General features: G+C 39.2%; 1 protein-coding gene and 1 long non-coding RNA gene across 3 annotated transcripts in view; one reads left to right on the top strand and one right to left on the bottom strand.

Annotated features, from left to right (window-relative positions):
- SMYD3 (SET and MYND domain containing 3) overlaps positions 1 to 18011 on the bottom strand; it is a 418391-nt gene extending 400380 nt beyond the window's left edge. Inside the window, exon 1 of one of the 2 annotated variants that reach the window (XM_040599061.1) lies at positions 17806 to 18011. In XM_040599061.1, the coding sequence (XP_040454995.1) occupies positions 17806 to 17969 (164 nt within the window). In that variant the 5' untranslated portion in view covers positions 17970 to 18011. The remainder of the gene's footprint in view (positions 1 to 17805) is intronic. The other variant, XM_040599062.1, reaches the window with a different exon arrangement.
- On the top strand, positions 17264 to 19040 carry LOC121090471. The gene is made up of 2 exons (XR_005828567.1): positions 17264 to 17428; positions 18367 to 19040. It is a non-coding gene; the product is annotated as an uncharacterized LOC121090471 (long non-coding RNA).
- Positions 19041 to 22390: the final 3350 nt, after the last annotated feature.

Here is a 22390-nt window from a genome sequence, read left to right on the forward strand (position 1 = left end):
TATTAGGGGGAACAAAAAAAAAAATAGGGAGGGGATATAAATAATCTCTTCCATTACTGTAAACCTCTCAGCATTCTCAGTATTTGGCTATTTATTATACAAACACTCAGAGAAACAGTCTAATGTCTTTTGGTATCAAGAGTGATCCGCATCCTATATCACAAAGTGTTACACAGAATAGTTCACAAGAGCAGGAAAAAAAAACAGTAGACCTTCCTTGGACATACACTGTACATAAATCAGGCTTTAAAGTTAGAACTTGATTTTCTAAGCATCAAAATTCAAATCCAGAGTGGAAGTTTTAACCAGAAGTAACTTATAACAAATGAGTTGTTTAATAATTCTATGGTCCTGAAAAATAATCCTGCAGGTTTACCCTTTCAGGCCTTCTGCAAATAACAGAAGTATTTAAGAGGGAAAAGCAAAAAGTTAAAGGGGTTAAATAAAAATGCAATACCAAAATATATGGAGATCTAAAGGATTTATTTTGCTTGTGCCAGGCATGCGAAAGGCACATTTCACCAGTACTGTAACAGATGTTCTGAGTTCTCATGTACCCTTGAAGTATAATTTCCTAATTCACCACAGCATCTTATGGAAATAAAATAGCAACAGTAAGCATTAATTTCCTGAAACTTGACTTCAAATCCTGATTAGGTCACAAATGAAGTGAAACAGTTCAGTCTTACAAGATGATGCATCTCCTCCTGCACCTTGTATCCAGGGTCTATTCACTTGAACAGGAGTGGATACACCTACACACCTCCCAAGGTCAGACTGTGTTAGCACCAGCCCCTATTGTCTTGGAAAGATACATGTAACTGCACTTTGGCTGCCTAGAAAACAAAACCAAAGTATCATCAAGCTGTACTTAAATTAATTTTGGTGGTTTTCACTTGCTTCTCTTGCTGCTGCCCATTTTGCAAGTGGGTAGACAGACTTCATTTGTTATTTCACCTTTTTTTTTTTAATTTATCTGTCTTTATACACACAAAGAAATTCAACACCTGTCAAGAAAGATGGAATTGTCTATGTCTCAGGTCCTACAGCCCTAAGTAACAGATTAGTCACCAGCACAACTGAGGAAATAAATTCCAAAGAACTACTGCAACATATAATGTTGCTTATCTACAGAAAAGTTAATTGAGGTAAGAGATTAATATATTTGCAATTAGGAAAACATTAGGCTTTACATCAAGAGCAGCACTACCATAACTGTAACAGCTTTTCCTTAAACCCTCATGGTGCCTAAAGATCCATCTGCTAATGGGACAGGTCAGTTTACTATACACACAACATACTACGCATATCCAGTATGTAGTAACAACATACTGACACTTGTGGAAGACTTTTCCCAAACACAGTCCATTTGCAGACTACATTTCTGATGGATGTGATTAAAAACACTCAATAGTTCAAATCCACAAATCTGAGCACCATATGTAAATATCAGTCTTCTCAACACAAAGGGAAAAGGGTGACTTCCTAATCACTAATTCCTACAGATTACACTCATGCACACTTCTAAACCACAATTTAAGCAAAATTCAAGCTGGTGGCTTCATGTAAACTCAGCAGAAAAATGTGGACTACGTAAGAGAGTGGTTTTGATCAATTTGCCACGTACATCTTTGAGAGTTACTTTCCAATTCATTAAGCATGTTTACAACATGTTGTTACATCCTACCTAGATACTGTTTCTCTGCCTGGATCTTTTCAATGAGCATCTTTTCAGTGAAACTGAGCATTAAAAAAATTTTTAAAGATATTTAATATATTATTAAATTTATTATTTTGAATAATAGTAATTTTATTATAATAATATATAAATTTTAAAATATTTATATAATATATTTTAAAATCTATAAACATATTATTAAAATATATAAATATTAATATTGTTCTATATACTAATATATCGTGTACAATAATATATAATAAGAATGTATTAGTATATAAAGATAATTAAAAAACATAAAATTTAAAAACTTGAGCACACTTCTAAGCCTTTTTAACCTTTCAAGTGAATTTAGACAAAAAGACAAATGCAACTACAAATTGCTACTTGGCGGGGGGGGTGGGTGTGCGTGTTGTCTGAGATTAAAAAGTTGGTTTTTTTCCTGGGTAATTCTTGTGTTAGGCTATTTCTAGAAACAATCCCAGACTAACTTTTTAAGTCTCCAGACTTCAAAAAAAATTAAAAACCACAACCAAATAATCACACTAACTAGGCATTTTCTAGCTTGTATAAGCAATGATGCCTTTTATTAAGGCATTTTTTACATTTCAACTTCACTTCCAGTAATAAAAATAAATTTTTCCTATTCTTTGCATTTTTCTTCCTTTGTTCATTTCAAGATTTTTGTTGACTATATTCCCAGGTTAAAAAAAAAAAAAAAATCACAACTTCTCCTTAAATGTAAAACATTTAAATGTTGGAAAAAAATCACACAAAAAATAGCCAATCTTAAAATAAAAGCATGACATGAATCACCAGACACTACTGTATTTCAAGTTTTGAAATTTCTTTTTTCCTTCCACTGATCTAATATAGTTTCAGATGAGTGTATCGTAAAGCAGTACACAAGAGAACATTTTTAATCATGTCTATCACAATCACATCCATTTTCTTCCTCTTCAAATGGCATTGATCCTCTTCAATGTTCATTCCCTCAGCTGCTGCTACTCATGTTCACCAGGAACAGTTTCTCCTCACTACAAGCAACATTTCCTGGAAAAATTCTTCATCTTATTGCAAAACAGCTCTGTTTACATGACAAACCAGAACACATCAGCCCCCCCTAAGGAAATTCTCCAAACCTGGAGCACCCCAAAAAAACAAAGACCCAGAGGGTTATGGTCACAGGTGAAGCCCCAGCAGCTGTTGCAGAGTTCAAGTACTGGACAAGTTCCGGAAGAAGCTCACAGTTAGGCTCTGCTTCTAGCATGGAATCCAGAAACAAAGTGTGGAGCACCTGACCCACACACAGAGCACCCTGAAACACTTACCTTAGGACCACCTAAATATTAGTCTTTGGGTGTTCAAAGCAAAACAAGAGCAGCAGCTGCACTGACATCGCCCTACCCTGATGCATAATTAAGAAGCTTGCAATCCTTCAGTGTGAGGAGGAGCGACATTTGCTTTCAAGTAAGTCCACTGATGAAATAGGCTAGGGAATTATACTGCGTAATTGGAAAACTTCACTCCTCATGGACACTGCTACAGGAACTACAATCACATCAACTACAATGTTTATGTTTACTGTAGACATGAAATGAGAGAACAAGAGTTAACTTTCTGTCAATGAGGCTTTGTCAACAGAGTTATGCAAAGTAGGTGAAAATCCTAATGTCAAACAAGAAAAAAGAACTCTAAAGGCTGTAATTTTATTTGCAGTAACTGCTATGACACTTTTAAAATTGAATAAAATAGAATTTTTACATGAAGAACTCCTCCAAAAGCCTGATATTAAAGCCATTACCATACAAAGCTTTGCAATAAATCTCATTAAGCAACAAATCAATTTGATGGCCTATGACCACCATATCACATTGTAGTGCACGGTGCCTGCAGTAACCTTACTGCTATCATAACCCTTATTTCCCCAAATGCACACAATATTTACTTGTTAAATATGTCCTCCGTATCTGTAAAATAAAAATCAAGAAGAAGGAATTAAGGGTGTTTTTTTTTAATTAATGTTGGTTGGGAAATAACTTCTCAGAAGTAAGAACTAAATTATTTAGCAACTATTAAAACTTAATTTTCTATTTATTTCAGCTACAAGACAAGTTTAAGAGAACATATTGTTTTTCCAATTAAAATTAATCCAGCTTTTTATTGCTTAAGCAGCATAAATAAACATAGAAACAAAAAACATGAATAAAAAAGCAGCTCTTTTGGAAATTACTAATTCTAGGAGACATACAAGTTCAAAAAACTTAAAACTTTTTTCTATCTTTATTAGAAACTCTGATAGGAGATAATTGCAGGAGTGAGTCCACTGAGATTTTGTTGTTCCTGATCGTGAGCTCACATCCACAGCAGCAGTAAACAAGATATACACACGTAAAAGATGAACTTTACTTCACAGGTACAAGCCTGGGAAAGACTAGAGGTCACTTATTTCCTCCTTTCATTCCTTCAGTTGGAATGAATACTAAGGACTCATCACAAGATAAAGCCAAAACACCTACTAAAAGCTACTAAAAAGTTTGTGGCAAAATTGGAAGCATCTCAAAACTGAGAAAAGTTTTTAGCCTCGTCTGCTCACAGAATGGGGCGGGATGGCAGAGGAGGAGGATGTTTCTGTTGCGAAGACCTGGGGGAAAGCACAGCCTGGAATGACATTACTAAACCTACAACCACCAATTAAACATTGTCTTAAAGGCAAAAATTCTACACAATGAGCTTATGCATGCATTACAGTTTGTGGCTAAGTTATTATCTGCAATAAACTGCTAACCATTCATTACCTTCTGAGCGTAAGAGACCACTGGCAAGCTATTTCATGCCTCGAAGAATTTACAGCAAAAGGGAGCAGGGTAAACACACAGTGCAGGTGACTTTGTATATGGAAAATAAAATGAATATTTTAAAATGCCGTTACCTTCCAGCTGTAAAATGAATCAACACTGAGATGCCCCAACAAATGCAGTTTTTAAAACTGATATCCTTATGTGCTATCTAGCAGAAAAGCAAGCATAATTTTTCAATTAATAACAGCTATTAGTAAAGTACTTCATAGTAGAAATTAATTATATAATTAAAGCCTATATGAACATATGGGAATGAGTACCAAGTATGTGTTTCACAAGCAGCCCTAACTACAAGAGTCATAAAATAGTATGTGTACAGACAGTTACAGCTTATAAGACTCCATGGGGGGCAGTTAAAAAGAAGATACAGTAAGTCTACAGTAGAGTTGTTCTGAACAGACATATTCCGGAAGTCACAACTCCCAAAGCAATCTCTACGGACAAGGAATTTGGCTCCATAATTATTTCTGAAGCACTTGGGAGTTCTGCAAATTATTTCATCTGCCTCAAAGCAGATTAATAAAGGAAGGAACGCTGCAGAAGTGACCGGAGCCCTACACCAGCTCACCCCAACAGAAAGCCAAACATCACTGTATTCTTTGCACGTGAAACACTGACCTTGCTGAGAGCTACCTGTTCAAAGGCAGAATGTGTCCTTTAATAATTCAATTCCTTCTGAGACTCAGAAACAAGATAAGAGGCTAAAACCAACTTTGAAACAGGATATTCTGAATTGCAAGTAATGTCCACTTTCACTGGTATGGACCATAATACCTACGAGCTCTTCCATCACCAGGCAGCATAACCACCCCACTGCCACCACGGAAAGAGCCCCAGGCTCTCCAGCTACGTGTCTAGTGTTGGTGCTTCCATCCCGCAGCTCTCAGCCAAATACAAAGACTCAACTTAATACTGCCAATCCCAAAACCCAGTTCCCTCCACATCAGTTTGCATAGAAGTTCTAAGAGAACTTTTCCGTTAAGAAATCCTGTTCATTTAAAATGCTTTTATCCTCTACTTAAGATGCTTCGCAACGTCAGGAAATCCAAATCTTGTATGTACAGGAATTATTAATCTCTTCCCAGACCTGTATTTTCCACTTCCCCTTCATTCTTTTAAGTGTTCCCATCCATCACACAGAGGAGCCACAACCTTGTAACTTTCCAGGGAAAATAAGGACTGTAGGTCTCACCTTTCAAAATCTCTCTGAGATTTTTACACATACATGCAAAATTCAGAAAGCATGTCTCATAGCCCTTCACACCATACATAAATTGTTACTTTAGCTTCCATCTGCTAAATTCTCTCTTTGATGTGGTGATTTATATCACAATATCACCCATAACAAACCAGCACTTTAAAAAACTGACATGTTCTTCCTTTATGATCAGTTTTTCCCAGAAATATTTAATATCCCTTCTGCTTAAAACTGCTCTCTAGGTTATGTCTCCTGAGCCCATCTCAGGTGAACAATTTTACACACTGATGTTTTCTTTAGTCTGTTGTAATTCAGATTACACTGGTCCCTTTTCTTTTCTTCTAAGGTATCAGTTAAGCTGCTTTTTTTCCACACATACATTTTTTTTCTTGGCCCAAGGATGATCAAGTTTCACAGCTTTTGAAACTGGAAGAAACCACCATATGATCTAGCACCACAATATTCTGATCTGGCAAATTGCACAGGCCATAAAGTTTTGCACGACAAAGCTTCCAGCTCTGGCAGAATTAGGACATATTTTAGCAATTTTGAAAAGCCATATTAATTCTAAATATACATATAAACCTGTTGGTGTTGGACTTTTTCCTAGTGGTACTATGACATTTATAGCAGATATGCCTTCTGCTGCCTATAATCACTTTTTAAGATGTTCAAGTGGGCTAGGGTCAAATATTGCCCTTAAGGTGAAACACAAACATATAATAAAAATATTTTCTATTTTACATGCTATCAACAACTTCGAAGTATATGGGTGAATGCAATAAACTTCAAGTCTCTCTATAATAGGTAAGCAATGAAAGACCTTATTCAATTTCACAGACGAAGGCAGCAACAAAACAAGGGCTCTAATCCTCCAGTGATGTAGCTGAACTACAAGGTTGTCCTTCATCTGTTGTGTTCCTCATACATGCATTAAAATATACCCATCAGCTGAGAATATCTTTGGTTTTATACACAAGCAAGACAAATTAAAAAGGAGAGAGTTGCCACTCTTTGCTTTAATTGACCCCCTATCCCAAGTTGTGTTTGAAGATTGTCTACGAAGGCTTTGTCTGGTGGCAGAAAGGAAAATGATAACCAGCCTTTACAAGTGAAAAATCTTACAATAGCCTCTTCAGATAAAAACATTAGTGACATGCTTTATTGCAAAGTGATTTTCTATAAAGGCAGTGAACAGGAACAGAAGGGTAAACCCTTCCCGAAACACTGAATAAAACAAACGTCATAAAAATAAAACTAATTAAGTCTTGACAAATCCACTAACTTCCTAATCAGTGAGAGGTTAGTTGAACATGTGTTTCAGCACAAACGCACACACCACCTTCCACGTAGTTATTTATTTTTAGTCCTAAATCCTAAAAGGAGCATTAACTCAGCACAAGTGAATGCAGCCTGTTATACTTCATATATATGCAACAGGATTCTCCAGTTAGCACACTTTTCAGTAGAAAGGAGAGTCCAATTTCCCCACCCCAAATTTCCACAAAGGCTTTAAAGAGGTCTAATTGTTTTGCATACAATGCTCAGCATGTCCACACTTCTTACCGAGTTTCATTAAAAAAAATCTAATTTAAGTAATTTTGAGTTTTCAGAATACACAATAAGGCATTAACCACATAAAATAGCTAGTGTAATCCAATCAAAATGACTGCCAAAGCAGCAAAGGCTATTAAGGGGCACCAAAACCCACATATGAGCAATATGCAGACTGACTGCATGTCTGATAAAATACTAGGTATCTATTAGAAGAGGCAAAATTAACTCGTTTCAGTAACTGCCTGCTAACTATGAGCCTTTATAACTCTCCTGCTATTATTGTGCCTGATCTGTCACTCTTTATAGTGCTCATTAGCACAATTCATCTACTGTCTCAGCCACAGAAAGAGACATTCTTAGAGTAAGAGATAGTATTCTGTGCTTATTTGGGGGAATAAAACCATAACTACAGTCTTTAAAAAAAAAAAAATCAATGTAATTCTGTAATAGATTTTATTAAAGATAAAAACAATTTCATTGCTACATCTGGTTTGCACCTGATGTCATACATATCTTGTGTGGATTACTGCATAGCCTCTTTTTTCCTAGGGCAAAAATTTCAGATAAATCCGTCATCATATACTGAGTTTCATACAGTATTTCAAGAAATCGTTTCCACACTATTCCATCTGTTGTACAGCAATATCAGCTAATAAGCCTGTTTTAATGTTACAAGTGGATAAAATCTGTAAATAGCTGAGTAGCCAGTCACATTTGCTAAAACAACACAGACACTTAGGAACACAAACCTCTCTGAAGTGATTTTCTGTGCCACTTCATTGTTTTCTTTTTAATCTTTCTGTATGTTTTTGCATCCTCAGAAACCTGGACTAAGATACTTTCAACAGCTAGAGGACTTGGAGTTAATGCACCACAGAAATCAGAGCAAGCTACACAAAGTACAGACCCACATCAACACTCGCCCAATGCTTAGAACAGCTGGTTCCAGATTTTCATCAAAAAACCCTCAATTTTTTTCAGAGGAAATTAAACTGTAGTGCACTAGCCTGACACAAACCTTTTTCATCCCAGGCAACATTCAATAAAGATTCCTAGCACAACAATCTCCAATGTGGTACTTGAATTTACTCCTCCCACACATACAAGTTGCATAGAAATGGAGGAGGCAAAATTTGTGAGATACGCTTTTATACACAGCAAGTACACCACTCATCTCAGAAGGAGCTGCAAGCTCTATTTCTGTGACAGAAAACAGTAGCCAGGCTACAGCAAGAAGAAGAGGTGCTACAGTTTGTCTTATCAGGTAGAAGTAGTACTTAAAAAATAATGAGAATAAAAAAATGTAAACAAAAACCCCCACGTCACTCCAGTTTGAACCGTTACATTAAAACAAGCTGCTTTCAAGCTTTTCTTGACAAATAAATAAAAACAAGCCTTTGAGAAGCATGAAATCCACTGAACAAAGATTTAACATAGGAAACATACATTGTTTATTTCATGCTCGACATCTCCTGAGACAAAACTTTCCTCTTCCAGGGCGATGCTTCACCAAACATCTTGTCTCAATCTCTCTCCCCCTGTTCTGCCACAATTCTTACCACCACCACCAAGAATACCACCTCCTCAGATACTGCCTTTTCAGGTCACCAGCACACCCTCCTAGCAGTTGAATGAGCCTTTAGATTGTATGAACGAGCCATATTCATTTGAATTGTAAGAAAAGGCTTACAGCTGATAAGAGTGTTTTTACTCTCTCTTCTTTCTCAGGGATGATCTTTTGTTCCTTTCCTACACTTCTACATCACAACCACTCCTAATCACACCCTCCTAAAAAGTCCATCTCAACAGGCTGGCTTTTCTTCCTTTGAATGCTAAAACCTGATTACACAGGCAGCGCACAAACCCTACATGAATGCCCAAGCAAAGTATTTCCTGCCTATTGACTGCAGAATCAGGTGCTCTGATATACAGAGGCCAAGAAGATACTTTACTTTAAAAAAAATAAAAAAATAAATCCAGTCTTTAATTTTACTTAAGCTTGAGCAATCAAGACAATAGCAGAACAAGCCTTGAGCTGAAGGCAACTAATATGATAAACAGGAAAGCTAAATATTGCATGAACAGGGGATTACAGCTTGAGTTAGCGTAGAAATTACTGGTGTTCAACCGATTGTGCCACTCGGTGTCTACCCTACAGACATTGGGACACCCTTGGGAATTATTCAGACCTTGACCTTGGCCTCCAAATAAAATTTCCCATTCAGTTGCAGAGGCACACTGTGAGAATTATGATTGCAGGAACTAAGCACAGATCCTGAAAAAAGTAAAAGCAGCAACAAAAATAGTCAAAAAAGTCAAGACACTCCTATGTAACCAAGACGTGAGCCAAAAATAAAATACTTTCTTTGTTGTAAGAAGCAACTGAAAATGTCTGCAGTGTTTCTTCTACTAACTGAAGCTAATGGTAGGAAGTGCTTCTGGGGAAGTAAAATATGGCAGAAACATGACCAGGTAAAGGAACGAAGGTGGGGCCTGACTGCCCAGGATTGATCTGTGATACATGGTGGGAAAAAATCCCCCTCCACACTAACAAGCCAGTCAGTCCTGCACTTCTGAAAGCCCCACTTACCCTGAAAACACCCACAAGAGCTTGAAAAGCCTCTTAAATATGCTCTTTAAGGTTTCATTTTTAGGTACAGCAGACTAAAGGCTAGCTACTAGCAGAAGGCACACCCCTGACTATCTGACCTGGACTCACCCTTTCAACGGCCACCTCAGCTCCTCTCTCCCCCCAGCAATAATTTGACTCAAGGGTACTAAAATATTTTTATATTTTGGTAAATATGTTTTCTGCCACTTTATATCTCTGCACCAGTATATCGTAGGTCAGATAAGCAGCAAAGACGGCAAAAGAGAAGCAGAAGGAGCATGCAGGAAGGAGAACAAGGACTTTTTGGGAGTGGTAAGAATACCTGCCCTTTCAGCAGCTCCTAGTCATCACATCAGATAGGTTGTCACATGGATTGATATCCCACTTCAAAACATGAATAGGTGGGGTGGAGAGATATGACAAAAACTCCCTAATCCTCACCTATATAAGTTCGAACAATTCAAAACAGCTGTTGTGACTGGTTCTGAAGAAGACTATAGATTCTACAAGGGGAAAAAAGCATCATTTGTACACCATACAGCCATAAGCACACAGTGGCTTTTGAGTACAACCACAATGGAAGCAATCACTAACAATTAATGAATTCCAATGCCTATGGACAAGATATCATTAACAGTTCTTAAAGAAGTTAAACAATAAATTCCCTAATGCAGTATAAAACTTCCAGCAACTTAGGCAAAATTAAGAACTTTCTCAGAAGATATCTGAAACTAATTGTGTCATTATATATTACATTAGCTAGAAGTTACCCATATTTTAATAACTTATGTTTTCCCTCATAGCACTACTTTTAATTTTGTACTTTCACAATTACAAACTACCCTAAGAAAATGCATGCTAAAGATAATCCAATTCACAAACTTTATCACTTACCACAAGCAAAGAATATTCATGCAGAACATTAATATTTTAAAACTTTAATATTATTGACTGAAATATGCACAAAAGAAACATAATATCAGGTATGGATTGTGGATATATAGTAAAGCCTAAATTCAGAAGAATTTACAAGATGACTAGAACTTAAATTACCAGTCACAGCTTGACAAGAGAACACTTTTGATATAATGCCTTTAAATTACAGAGCAGTATAAACATGGAAATTGTAAACACAAAATCACAACACGGTAAGACCTTTAGGGACTTCTAAAGCATGGCTAAACTTAAATTTTCATTTTCCATAAATGACAGACGTGGCAATAAACACTTGACCTGGGAGAATTTATTTTTAAATTTTCATTTTCCATAAATGACAGACATGGCAATAAACACTTGACCTGGGAGAATTTATTTTTAACAATGTCTCTACCTTTTCTGTTTCTTCTGTTATTAACAGGGGCAAAGCCAGGTTGGCAGCAGAAGGCATTAACAGCAGCCTCGAGATCACAAGGGAAGAAGATGATGGGCAAGGACCCACACCTCACCTAAAGCAATCCCAGAGCATCCAAGGCGGTAAGGAGGCACGGAGCAAGGACTAAATTCTGCACAATGGAAAGGAGAGGGTTTACAGCAAACAGAACCTGAATTACATTCCCAAAACAAATCTCCAAGAGGAAGAAACAGTTGGTCAAGGAAAACACCTACCAAGGGTTATTCCTAACAGCAACATAGGAAACTCCTGACCACCCTAAAGGGTACTGTGAGGAAAGAAAACTGAATCAACAGGCAGGCCAGGACAACTTAGTATGAATGCTATCCTGAATGCCAGAGCTTCCTCCTTCCCTACCTTCAACCTGACTGAGCAGGAGGAAGGGGATATGGAGTCTGTAAGTATAATTTCTGCCACAGGCTTTATTCTTCTAGACAAGAAAGTTCAGAGTCTTCTCTGGAGAAGATACTGCAGGAAAGCACAGTCAATAGCCTATTCTCCTCACTCTCTCTTACAGAAGATTTTTGTGGCAGCATGGGATAGCAGCCTGGAAGCCACTTCTATGGCTCCAGCTGGCACAAGGACAGAAACAAGCATTTCTGTCCTGTTCTTTATAAGGTTGCTTCAACCTTCGCTATTGTAGTAAGATGACATGAGGGAAGGATATATCTTCTTAGGAAAATGCTACTTGTTTTAGGCTACATTAATGCCTAAAATACATTAGTCATTCAGCTACAGATAGAAACATTTGTGGTGGTGGTGGTGTGCAGTTCCTCAGGTCTTGGGAAACATTCTCACACATGTACATGGAACCTGAAATTCTGATACCCTGTATAGCTCATGTCTCACATACAATTCTGTTTCACATCCTTTGCCCTTACGTCACACAAAATCATACATATCAAGAGAAGAGAGCACTGCAATTGCACTCCTAACTCATTAGTCAGAAATGCTATCAAATCATAGCATATAATTCCCAGGATTATCCTACCTTGAAAGCAGAAAAACATCCCTGCTGCTAATAGTCACACTGTTTCCACACTGTGATTACCACTAATCAGATATAATTTGTTTATATTCCTCTACTTCATATGAGGTTATGCATCTTGAAAACTACTGGAAACTGCTGTCTGGAACTTTGGCTGTCACAGAAGGGACATGATACACACCATCGTTCTCACATCTCAAAAATGTGATTGCCAGTATGTTTTGAAGAAACTAGCATATTTTTAAAGCTAACTCTATATTAACGAGCAACAGAAGTATTTTTCAAAGGTAAGTGAGGAGACTGTATAGATTTTATAGCCTCGCACTTTACTGGACGTCTCATATATGCTAAACTTCTACCTGTGTAAAGAAAGAGCAAACCCCTAATCACACAGCACAGCTGGAAGCAGCAGAACTCAGGCGCTGTGCTAATGGAGATGCTCACTTTGGTGCTTAAGGAATCATCTTAGGTTTGTTGGTGAATGACAGCACCTGCATGGAGAAATTATCATTGCTACAGAGCCAAAATAACAAGCTACTCTCCTCTCTCGATCTCCCAGTTGCAGGGTGAAAGAGGTACACTTGGAGCATTAAGGGCTAACTGTCCTTCCGCAGAGCTGTGCGTGTCTAAGCCAGGGTCACAGTGGTATGAAGGATCACACAATCACAACCACCCTCCTTGTCATTCTCTTTCTGAATCAAACCCTGCTCCTCTCTACTTAAAACATTCCACACTGTGGTTATAACTTAATGGTATTTTTGTACCTTCAGGATGCCATTAACGTAGGCACTCCACACTAACAATGGTATGTCAACTTTGATGATGGGATAACATAATATTGTTACTATTAATAAAAGAGCAGTTTATTTAAGAGTGTCTATGCTGAAGACACAGTACTGAATGCACAGTCTTGAATGTAAATGTGTGTCCATTTAGCTATGTTTAAGTCAGGTAAAGTACAGCAAGAAGCATACACTTGCTGTCCCGTGTTTAGCACTTTGTAATTACCCAGCTATTTACCAAATTCTTCGTTATATTACCCATACTGCAGTTGTATCTGCTGCCATGGGTAGCTTACCAACAGTACTAACTCAGATGTTTTTCCTCTTTTTGCATATGTTTACAAAAGTTGCAGTCATACAAAAAAACATTCATACTTCCTCATATTCCATTACTAGGTTCTAAACCTCTGACCTCACCCAAACAAGAAACACTTATGTCTTATTTCGTAGTCTAATACATGGTGTACATTATCTATTCTCAAATATTCACTTTTCTTAAGTGTCTCTTTCCTTTAAAAGTGCAAGTTGTACAGTATTTGGAAATAGTCTAGTGTTACCTCCTTTTACTTCTTTTTCCTACTTTCTCTGAGAATGAGATTCTAGAAAGTTTCTTTGCTTGTTTCCAAGTGTCAGCTAAGACTTGAGTTTTCTTGCAGTGGATTCTTGTAAATACAACCCATCACAGAAATGCCCTGTAAAAAGCAAACACCAAAGGCAGAATTGACTTTGACTTTCACTCTCATTTTGACTTCTGTTCTGTAAAAGACTGGGTATATTTTCAATTCAAAATCCAGAAGTCACAGTAAGCTGTGCCATCACAACCACATACCTTGCAGGAAACTCAAACAGCAGGGATTAATAGCCAACAGAACATTAAATAAGCAGAGAAAGAGAACTGCCAAACACCAAGACAAGGAACATCTTTAAAGGCCATGTAAAGGTTTAACAAGCTAAGCAAACTGAGCAACACCACCAGATAAAACAGCCTGATAAATCAGCATGGGCAAGCAAACTTTGCAATGTTAAGTTGTCCTACATTAAAAGTTAGTAGTGATTTAGGACTATTTTGTTAAAATCTGGATATAACCAGTTACTTCTCAATTTAACAGAACTTCAAATCCGATCAACTACATAAAAGCAAATTTTAATAAACCACAAAATTAAAATAAAAGTAATATTAAAAATATTTCTAATTGATGGCAGAAAAAGAGGTCAAATAAATATTTTTCTTTAAACTTAGAATTTTGCATAGAAAGTTGAGAATATCAGTATTTTCTGATCTAGTCTGATGTCATCTATAATCTCACATAATATTAACAGCAGAATTCTAAATGTACAAGCAACTCAAGTATTCCAGTGTTTGCAGTACTCTGAATTATTTACATTTTTTTTTATTTCCTTAAAAAAAGCAATCATCACACTCACTTGACTATACTGACTGCAAGCCTGGCTTCTCACACTGGCAAGTCAATAGAGACTATAATCAAGCATAAAACCATTAATCAGCTGGATGAATAAAATCTACAAGGATCGAGCAAGCACAGCTCCTATGAAAGGACAGCCTACTTTTCTAATTCACCTGAGTTCTAGGCGGTTGGCAACACACATATGAATAAAGGGGATTCACTGAACATAAGAAATGTGGAAAGGCTAAATTAAGTGAAATTACTAGGGACTAGAAGAAAGGTCATTTTATAATCTGATAGCCAGGTAAAGGATAGAGAAGAAAAAATGAGGTGTAATAGTTGCTTTCCAGAGCAGAGAAAGGTGATAGAAGCCTCTGGGGATCACTGGCAACCAGCTTTATTCACCATCATCATCAGTGTCCAGCAGAATGGAAAATACAGTGAAATTCCCTAAGATTTTAAATAAACCTGCTTTCTTTACCCTCTCAATCCTGCTAGATAAACCTGTACTGAGCTGTACTGCCACTGACATCACATTAAGAAGGTATTAAAGCATGGAAGAAGCCATACAGAAAATTTTCAGTTAACGAGAATCTTTTCTGTTGCTTTCCCCTGTAAGCTGCTGGGAGACTGGCCATTCAAATCTTGTCAGCTTTCCATAAAAGCACAGTGTGTTTTCAGCAAGGCACTGACCCTAACACTACAGATACTGTTTTGCAAAGGAGGTACTATCACGCAACACAATGTCACATGTTCTCACAAGACACTGCTTCCATAGAAATACACTCTGTCAAAAACCCTTTTCTTCTTTATCAAAATGTATCTTTCTGAGCAAACCATTACTATGTATCCTGCTTCAGGACAGTATTTATTTTAAAGTGCTTATGGAATTCAAAACAGCTACGCTATCATATTAAATGAGCCATAGAAGGATATTTCAGCCCAGCCTTCTTTAAAAAAACAACAGGAACCTATTCATTAGCAAACGCAGGATTTTCTCTGAAGAAGAAATCATAGAAGGGTGACAGTTACCAAAATCTGACATCTTATCTACATACAACGTAGACCTAACACCACTGACCAAAAAATTTAATTTCACTGCACAAATAGTATCAACAGCCTAGTAAGGTAAGGAAGTGATGTTAATGTTTCTACTAGTAGATGCACTGATTGCATACATATATATACACACACCAATATTTAAAATCCACAATAACATTCAGAGCAGCAAACTCTGCCCCCAAAAGCCATCCTCACTCTGCTTGGGTACCTCAGACCCTTGGTGTAAGGACTCAATCAAAGTCACAGAGTAACTCAGCTCTGTAGCAAGCCCATGACCCCAAATCCTGTCGAGCCCATGCTGCCTCTCAGAAAGCAGTCCAGAAACACGATATTCTGCACATTACCCATCTTCTAGCTCATCCAGCGCTTCTCACACAGCCAAAAGCTGCATCCAACAACATTTACTTCTACATGTTGGGAGACAAAAGTAAGTATAGAATTACACTTCACAGTATAAAGCCTCAAACATTAATTTTATACACAATATGACTGCTAAAATGCTAAATCAATGTCAAGCGCAAGACTTTTTTTTTTTTTTTTTTTAATTTGTGTTCCTGTACTGCCACCTAAAGATCAGAGTGAAAAACAGGAACAGTAGTAGACTTCCTTCCATGTGTAGAACTGGAAGTGAGCAATAATGGTTTTTCTGATACCTGGCTTTGAACAAAGATCACACTTTGTATTAAATGAAAATCAGATTCGTGAAAAGGTTCAATTCCACATCCCATGATTCATTCACCATTTTTCTGGTGTTTATACATTATTAAAAGAGACCTATGTATAGATATACATATCTAAAAGAGATCTATGTATAGATATACATATCACTCACTAATTTAACAAAGTCCATTTAATAAGAAGCCTCTACCTTTAATTAGATTAACAAGAAGAAAGTCAGATTGCATAATCTTGATCTATAAACTCTGTCTAAAAACACAGTACATTTTGCAATGGAAGGTAGATTGGTGGAAACTTATTTTTATTTCCTTATTTAACTTTTTTCATTTAACTGACACCACTATTCAGAAAAAAAAAACACCATCTTCCACAAATGCATAACCTTTCATAATATGTCAGTTGGCAACACCACCATTTCTGCCAATAAAACTTGCCTTGGTTACACCTCTATATCCAAACACTTCAGATTCATTCTCACTTCACCTGTTGCTGCACTCAGCCTGTCTCGTGAAGCCTGCATGGAGCCTCATGACTCGAAGGAGAATCTGATGTTGTGAGCCAGACTTCACAGGTATTTTAGCTAAGTCTTTTTTGGTTCTATTTTATATGCTGAGGTTAGATGCAAGCCTGACCTGGAACACAGTGCCAGACTTCTCTCTGGGAAAATGAGGATCACATTGTCATTTCTTTAAACAGAAGCTGAGATGCCTTGTAAGGACATGAAGCAAAATACTGGGAAGGTTTCAAGAAACCAAATATCAAATAGTTTCAAAAAGAAAAAAAAAAAAAAAAAAAAGAAAGAAAGGTAAAGTCTAGCAGTACTGAATTGTCTCTCTTCTTCAAGTTTTGGTAATTACGCATGGGTTTGGATTATCTACCAGCATGTTTCAGGTATTAATACCCAGATCTCCTACAAAGAGGTCTATCACATTCTATCTTGCTGGAAAATTGCGAAAGGGTAGAAAAGAGTCATAGGGCCTTTTAAACACACAGAGAAAGCTACTGTTGGTTTGCCAGTTGTCACTTGGAAGGATTTGGCGGAAGGCGGCAGGCGTTTATTCAATGTACATCTCAAAAGAGAGGACAGGCTTGCGCAGGTGACGGGACCCCGGCCGCCTCACGGGGGCTCCTGCCGCCTCCACGAACGCCCAGGGCTGAGCATAATAACGCAGCAGCGTCACGGTCACACAAGCCGCTTCCTTGTGGGGCTACAGCAGGTAAGAACTCCCCCCTCACCCCACAAGAGGTAATTCTGGGCAACACACCCGCCGCCGGCCCTTCGCCCCCAGCAGCACCTGCCGCTGCGGCGGGCGGCCGGGCTGAGGAGATCCCCTGAGGGGAGGCTGGCGCCAAAACGCCGCCGAGCAGCAGCACAGCACCCAGGCGCTGCCGGCTCCTGCCGCCCGCTGCACGGCAAACCTCCACCCAAGCCCCCCGCGCCCGGCAAGAGAGAAGCCGCTGAAATTTACAGCCGTCACAACACAGCGGCGGGCAGCGGCACGCCGCGCCTCGGCCGCCCCGCCTCGCCTCAGCGGCATGGGCGGCGCTAGCCGGGCGGGAGAGGCGGCGGCGGCGGCCCCTCGGCTGCCGGTACCTGCGCAGGCAGCGCTCGCACACGCCGCCCAGCTGCTCCTTGGAGAGGACGTAGGCGAAGGGCTCGGCACGGTAGAGCAGCTCTCCGGGCCGCAGCCGCCGGCGGGAGCGGAGCCCGCTGCCCTTCCCCGGGCTGGGGAACCGCTCCAGCGCCGCCGGCTCCATCCTCCCGCCCGCGCCGCCACGGCGAGAGGGAGCGCGCGCGGGGCCGCCCCGCCCACCGCGTGACGCGGCGCTGCCGCCGCCATCTTAACTGAGGGCCGGGGCCGCCCCCGCCGCCTTTTGCTAGTTTTTGCGCGTCGAGCCCAGATGTGCCGCCTGTACTGAGAGGCCACGGGGCACTGGGTAACCCTTTGCCTGAAGGGAGGCGTTAATAGTATGTTTCCATTAACACATCACCCCTGTGATGCTAAACTAAGTGGTTATCAGTGGTTTCTACAGCTAATCACAAATACACAGTATGTTGGATTTTTGGGGGGGGGGGGAGGGGGGTGTATGTGTGTGTGTGTTCAGTTGTTCAGTTACTTTATAACTTTGTGCGTTTGTTTCTTTGTTTTTAAAGGGTAGTGAGAAAATTCCTAACCATAAATCTTGTTAACCACAAGGCTGGGACCCTGCTGACCCTCACACCTCCATGGTCGGGCCTCAGGAGAAACCTGAGGTGATGGGAAGCTCCAGCCACCACATTTGCCTTGTCCAGCACCGTCACTGCTTCCATTGCTGTACCGACCCAGCCTCAGCACTGACACAGAAGCAGAAAAAATACATATGAAAACAGAAGTGACATTGTTGCCTAAACTCCCAAATTAACTATATGTTAAACAAGTAAGTGCACAAAGTTTAGGTCAAGCTGACCCGCCCTCTCAAGTTGTCAAAACTGATGAATGAAAGGACTTTGCATCAAGGGAGTCAGCCTTGGGAAACAAAGATGATGGTAACACCGTTACCTAAATTATGCAGAAAGAAGCCTCCAAGTGAGAAAGTTCTGGCCGCAAGAAGAGACAAGCTGATGAGGTGTTGAAACCCACAGAAAATTAGTTGAAAGTAGGACAAAGGTAATTTTGGTAATGGGGACCTCCAACCATAGACCCCCAAAAAAAGGGGAAATTCCCACTTGGGGAGCATGCGTAGTTGGTAAAAATCTTCAGTAGTGTTATCTGAGGATGCACACTAGTTTGCATCAGAAGCGAGAAACCTCTGTGCATGAATGAAAATGAATATGTAATGTACTATGAATATGCAAGTACTCTACTGTATATAATGTGTACCCTCAAGTAACTTGGTGTGCGTGTTAGGAGAAAAGATCCCCCATACACCCAGCACTGCAATAAACCAGCATTGGCTTTCTAAACTATCACTTGGTTTGGAGAGTCTTCCTGGTGACAATTCTTGGTAACAGCATGAGGACACATGGAGGTTGCATACCTGTGGCTTTGTGTAATGAAGTGAACTTCCCCAGGCTCTCTGCTGAGCAGAGTGGGTGGCCCTCCTTGGCACCAGCTCAGGGCAGTGTCCTTCAGGTGGGTGCAGGAAACCAGAAAGCCCCTCCAGCCATGCAGCTGGTGCATGTGAACGCAGCAAGTCTGCTGCACCTTTCAATGTACCACAGAAGGAAAATCAAACTCATTTTGTACTGATACCCACAGGTTTGTCAGCGATTTTTCTGTACTGATGTGACATTGAAACCAGTGTAGAGAAATCAGATCTCAGGCAGGGACTCTGTCATACATAAACCCATTCACTGCAGAAGATAATACACCTTTCAGTTCATTAACTTGATCCAAATATTAAACAGCTTGGTTCACAAAGGAAGAGATACAGTAATGACTGACGAAAAAATATACCAAACAGCATATTTTACTTATGCGCTAGCATTTGGACATATTTTTGAATCTAACTGTGGTCCGAATACAAAGAAGTTGTGGCTGGCCTGGGAGCTGCTCAGCACGCAAACTGCTCTGATAGTGTGTGTCACCCCATACACCAGCTGCTTTTTGCCAGAGCCATTAGAGACACCAGGTGAATGACAGGGGGAAAGCAAAACGCTTGCAGGATAAACTAAGAGCACCACTCCCAAACAGTGATGCTCGAAGCCCCTAAGATGCTAAGTGCTTTCCTTATGTAGCTTTCATTCACACGTGATGCAGGCCGATTTGCTAAACTGCAGGGAAACTTAGTCCCCTCTTCTTATTATGCCTGCAGAGGGAGTTAGCGGTTGTGTTTTGGAAAGGAGCATTGCGGCGTGCTGTTAACGCTTGAGACACACCTAACACTTCTGTAAAACAGCTTTTCGTTTCTGAAACATACTCAGTTTTGTTCTCAGTAACAATGATTTCAGTCTGCAGCTGTTTTCATCCAAGTTGCAACAGGGTAATCGGAAATGGCAATGTGTATCCAAAATACTGCTATTGGGAAGAACCAATGTACATCAAGCCACAGGTTTCCCACAGAAAAATGTATTTTGACATTCACTTAAATGCTGCAGTGATGTAGTTCATTACCAAAAGAACTGGCAGTCATATGGCTGTCAGTTAAATTGTTACACATATTATTATGTTTATCTTTAGTTCTCCTAGCAAATGTTTTTAAAGTGTTCAATTACAGTGATATTGCAAGATACTCAAGAATTACCCTTAACAGTTATTAGAATATTAAACGACTACCGCTGTATTTGACATGAGAAGAGCTAATACGAACATAAAATACCAGACGTAGCTTTCATTATTTTCTGTTTTCCAAGTCAGGTTTTCTCAGTCCTATGTCCCATAACACACCAAAAATCTCACAAAATACAAAAAACATGTTTGAGGGAATGACAATCTTCTTTCAGCACCCACAAAAATAAAATCACAACCTAAGAAAGCCCAGCTACTCTAGCAAAACCACAAGTGTGAATTCCTGAAGAAAGGGGCTTTCATCAGCTTGGAATAAATATGGAATAAGCCACTGAAGCCCAAGGACAACTTTTGGCTGACATTGCATTTCAATTGATATGACAACGTAACTATGGTAATGGAGGCTTTTCTAGCATACATAAGCTTTTAAATACAGCATAAATGTTTTCATTGATGCAGTGTTGGATATTTTGACATCTGTAAGAAGAACCTGGAAAGCTGATTCTGCGTATCTACATCTACACTTTATAAGTGGTCTGCCTAGGAGGGCCATTCAACACAGTCTTTAAGCAATGGTGGTCAACTGAACCCCCAACTCAGATGTTTTTGTAAACGTCAGTCTGAATTTTCTGAAAAACATAGTGCTATTATGGCTGTATATTCCGGTAAGTGTTCATTTAGCCCTTGACTATATTTAGTTGAATTAATCCCTGTTATTAGCATGGGGTTTCTATGTGACCAAGTCATCCACCGACCTGGACAGGTCAGACTTCCTAACAGCTGTTTGAAATGCATGACACATTCTGGACAGAAGAGGATGTCAAGGCGTGTAATGGAGGAGGAACTTTTGTGGGTAATACCCCTTAATTGTGGCTGCTGCTGCTGAATCAGTCATACTTCCTTACTGCAGGTAGATGAGACACCAGAGGAAGTTTAGCTTTTCTAGCTCAAGACAGCAAGTTTTACCACATGAATTTACATAAGGAATTGCAGTAATGAAATAATCTAAATGCTGCTGTTTAGTCATAAATGTGCAACACCTGTTCCAACCAACATGGAAAAAACCTGAGTTTTTCTGGGAACAAAATACGGCTCAAAACACAAAACATTAAATTTTGGATTGGTACAAAGGCTGTGTCACTAACAGCATAGAACAGCTAATCAATTAATTGAAAGCTTGTAAGCACAGACAGATCTTTCATGAACACTCAGGAATGTCTCAATGAGGTCTTCTCACTGTTATTGTTGGTGTGCTAGTTAAAAATCGATTCTAGAATGTAAAATTTAACAACTCACTGCAGAAGCATTTTAAAGACAAATTCGTAATAAATTTCACTCAGTTACATAAATTTTACCTGTTTTTTACCATGAACTTTACAAAACTTCCTACTTTTGAGTCTTCCCTACCTTAAACACATTAATTTCCTTCTGATGGTAGAAAGAAGCTTCTAAAGTTTGTGAGCATTATTTGTTAGTTGTTTGTCTATTTGGTGTCTTATCAATAGGACCAACTACGTCAAGTGTTAAAGTCTTGCTTACATTATGAGTAATTGACTGTTCCATTTGGCGTATCTTTACCAGCCCTGATTTCCCTTGGGCTTTGTATGCTTGTTGCATGTTGGGTACTATCAACTGGGGACAGCCCGTGTGTCTATTTTTAGCAGTGACATGTTACACAGCATACACAAGGAAAGATGCAATAGCTATTGAGCAAGAATACAATGTGATTGAATAAACATCTCCCACTGACCTGTCCTTTCTGGAAAAGTTACTGGTTATATCCATTTTCTCAGTGTTTACAGAAGAAAGGCACAGCTTTGCCAATCACAGGCTTTAAAAGCTTAGGCTGGAGTTTTCAGTCTACAGCCCGGTAAGACTGCATTTAGCCTGCCAGAATAACTACTGCAACGTGTTTCTCAGGAAGCTTCAGGTTATTCCTATCGCACTTCCACATCTTAAACTACACCACAC

The sequence above is a fragment of the Falco naumanni genome, chromosome 6 (genome assembly GCF_017639655.2).
Source record: "Falco naumanni isolate bFalNau1 chromosome 6, bFalNau1.pat, whole genome shotgun sequence".
NCBI classification, from domain to species: domain Eukaryota; kingdom Metazoa; phylum Chordata; class Aves; order Falconiformes; family Falconidae; genus Falco; species Falco naumanni.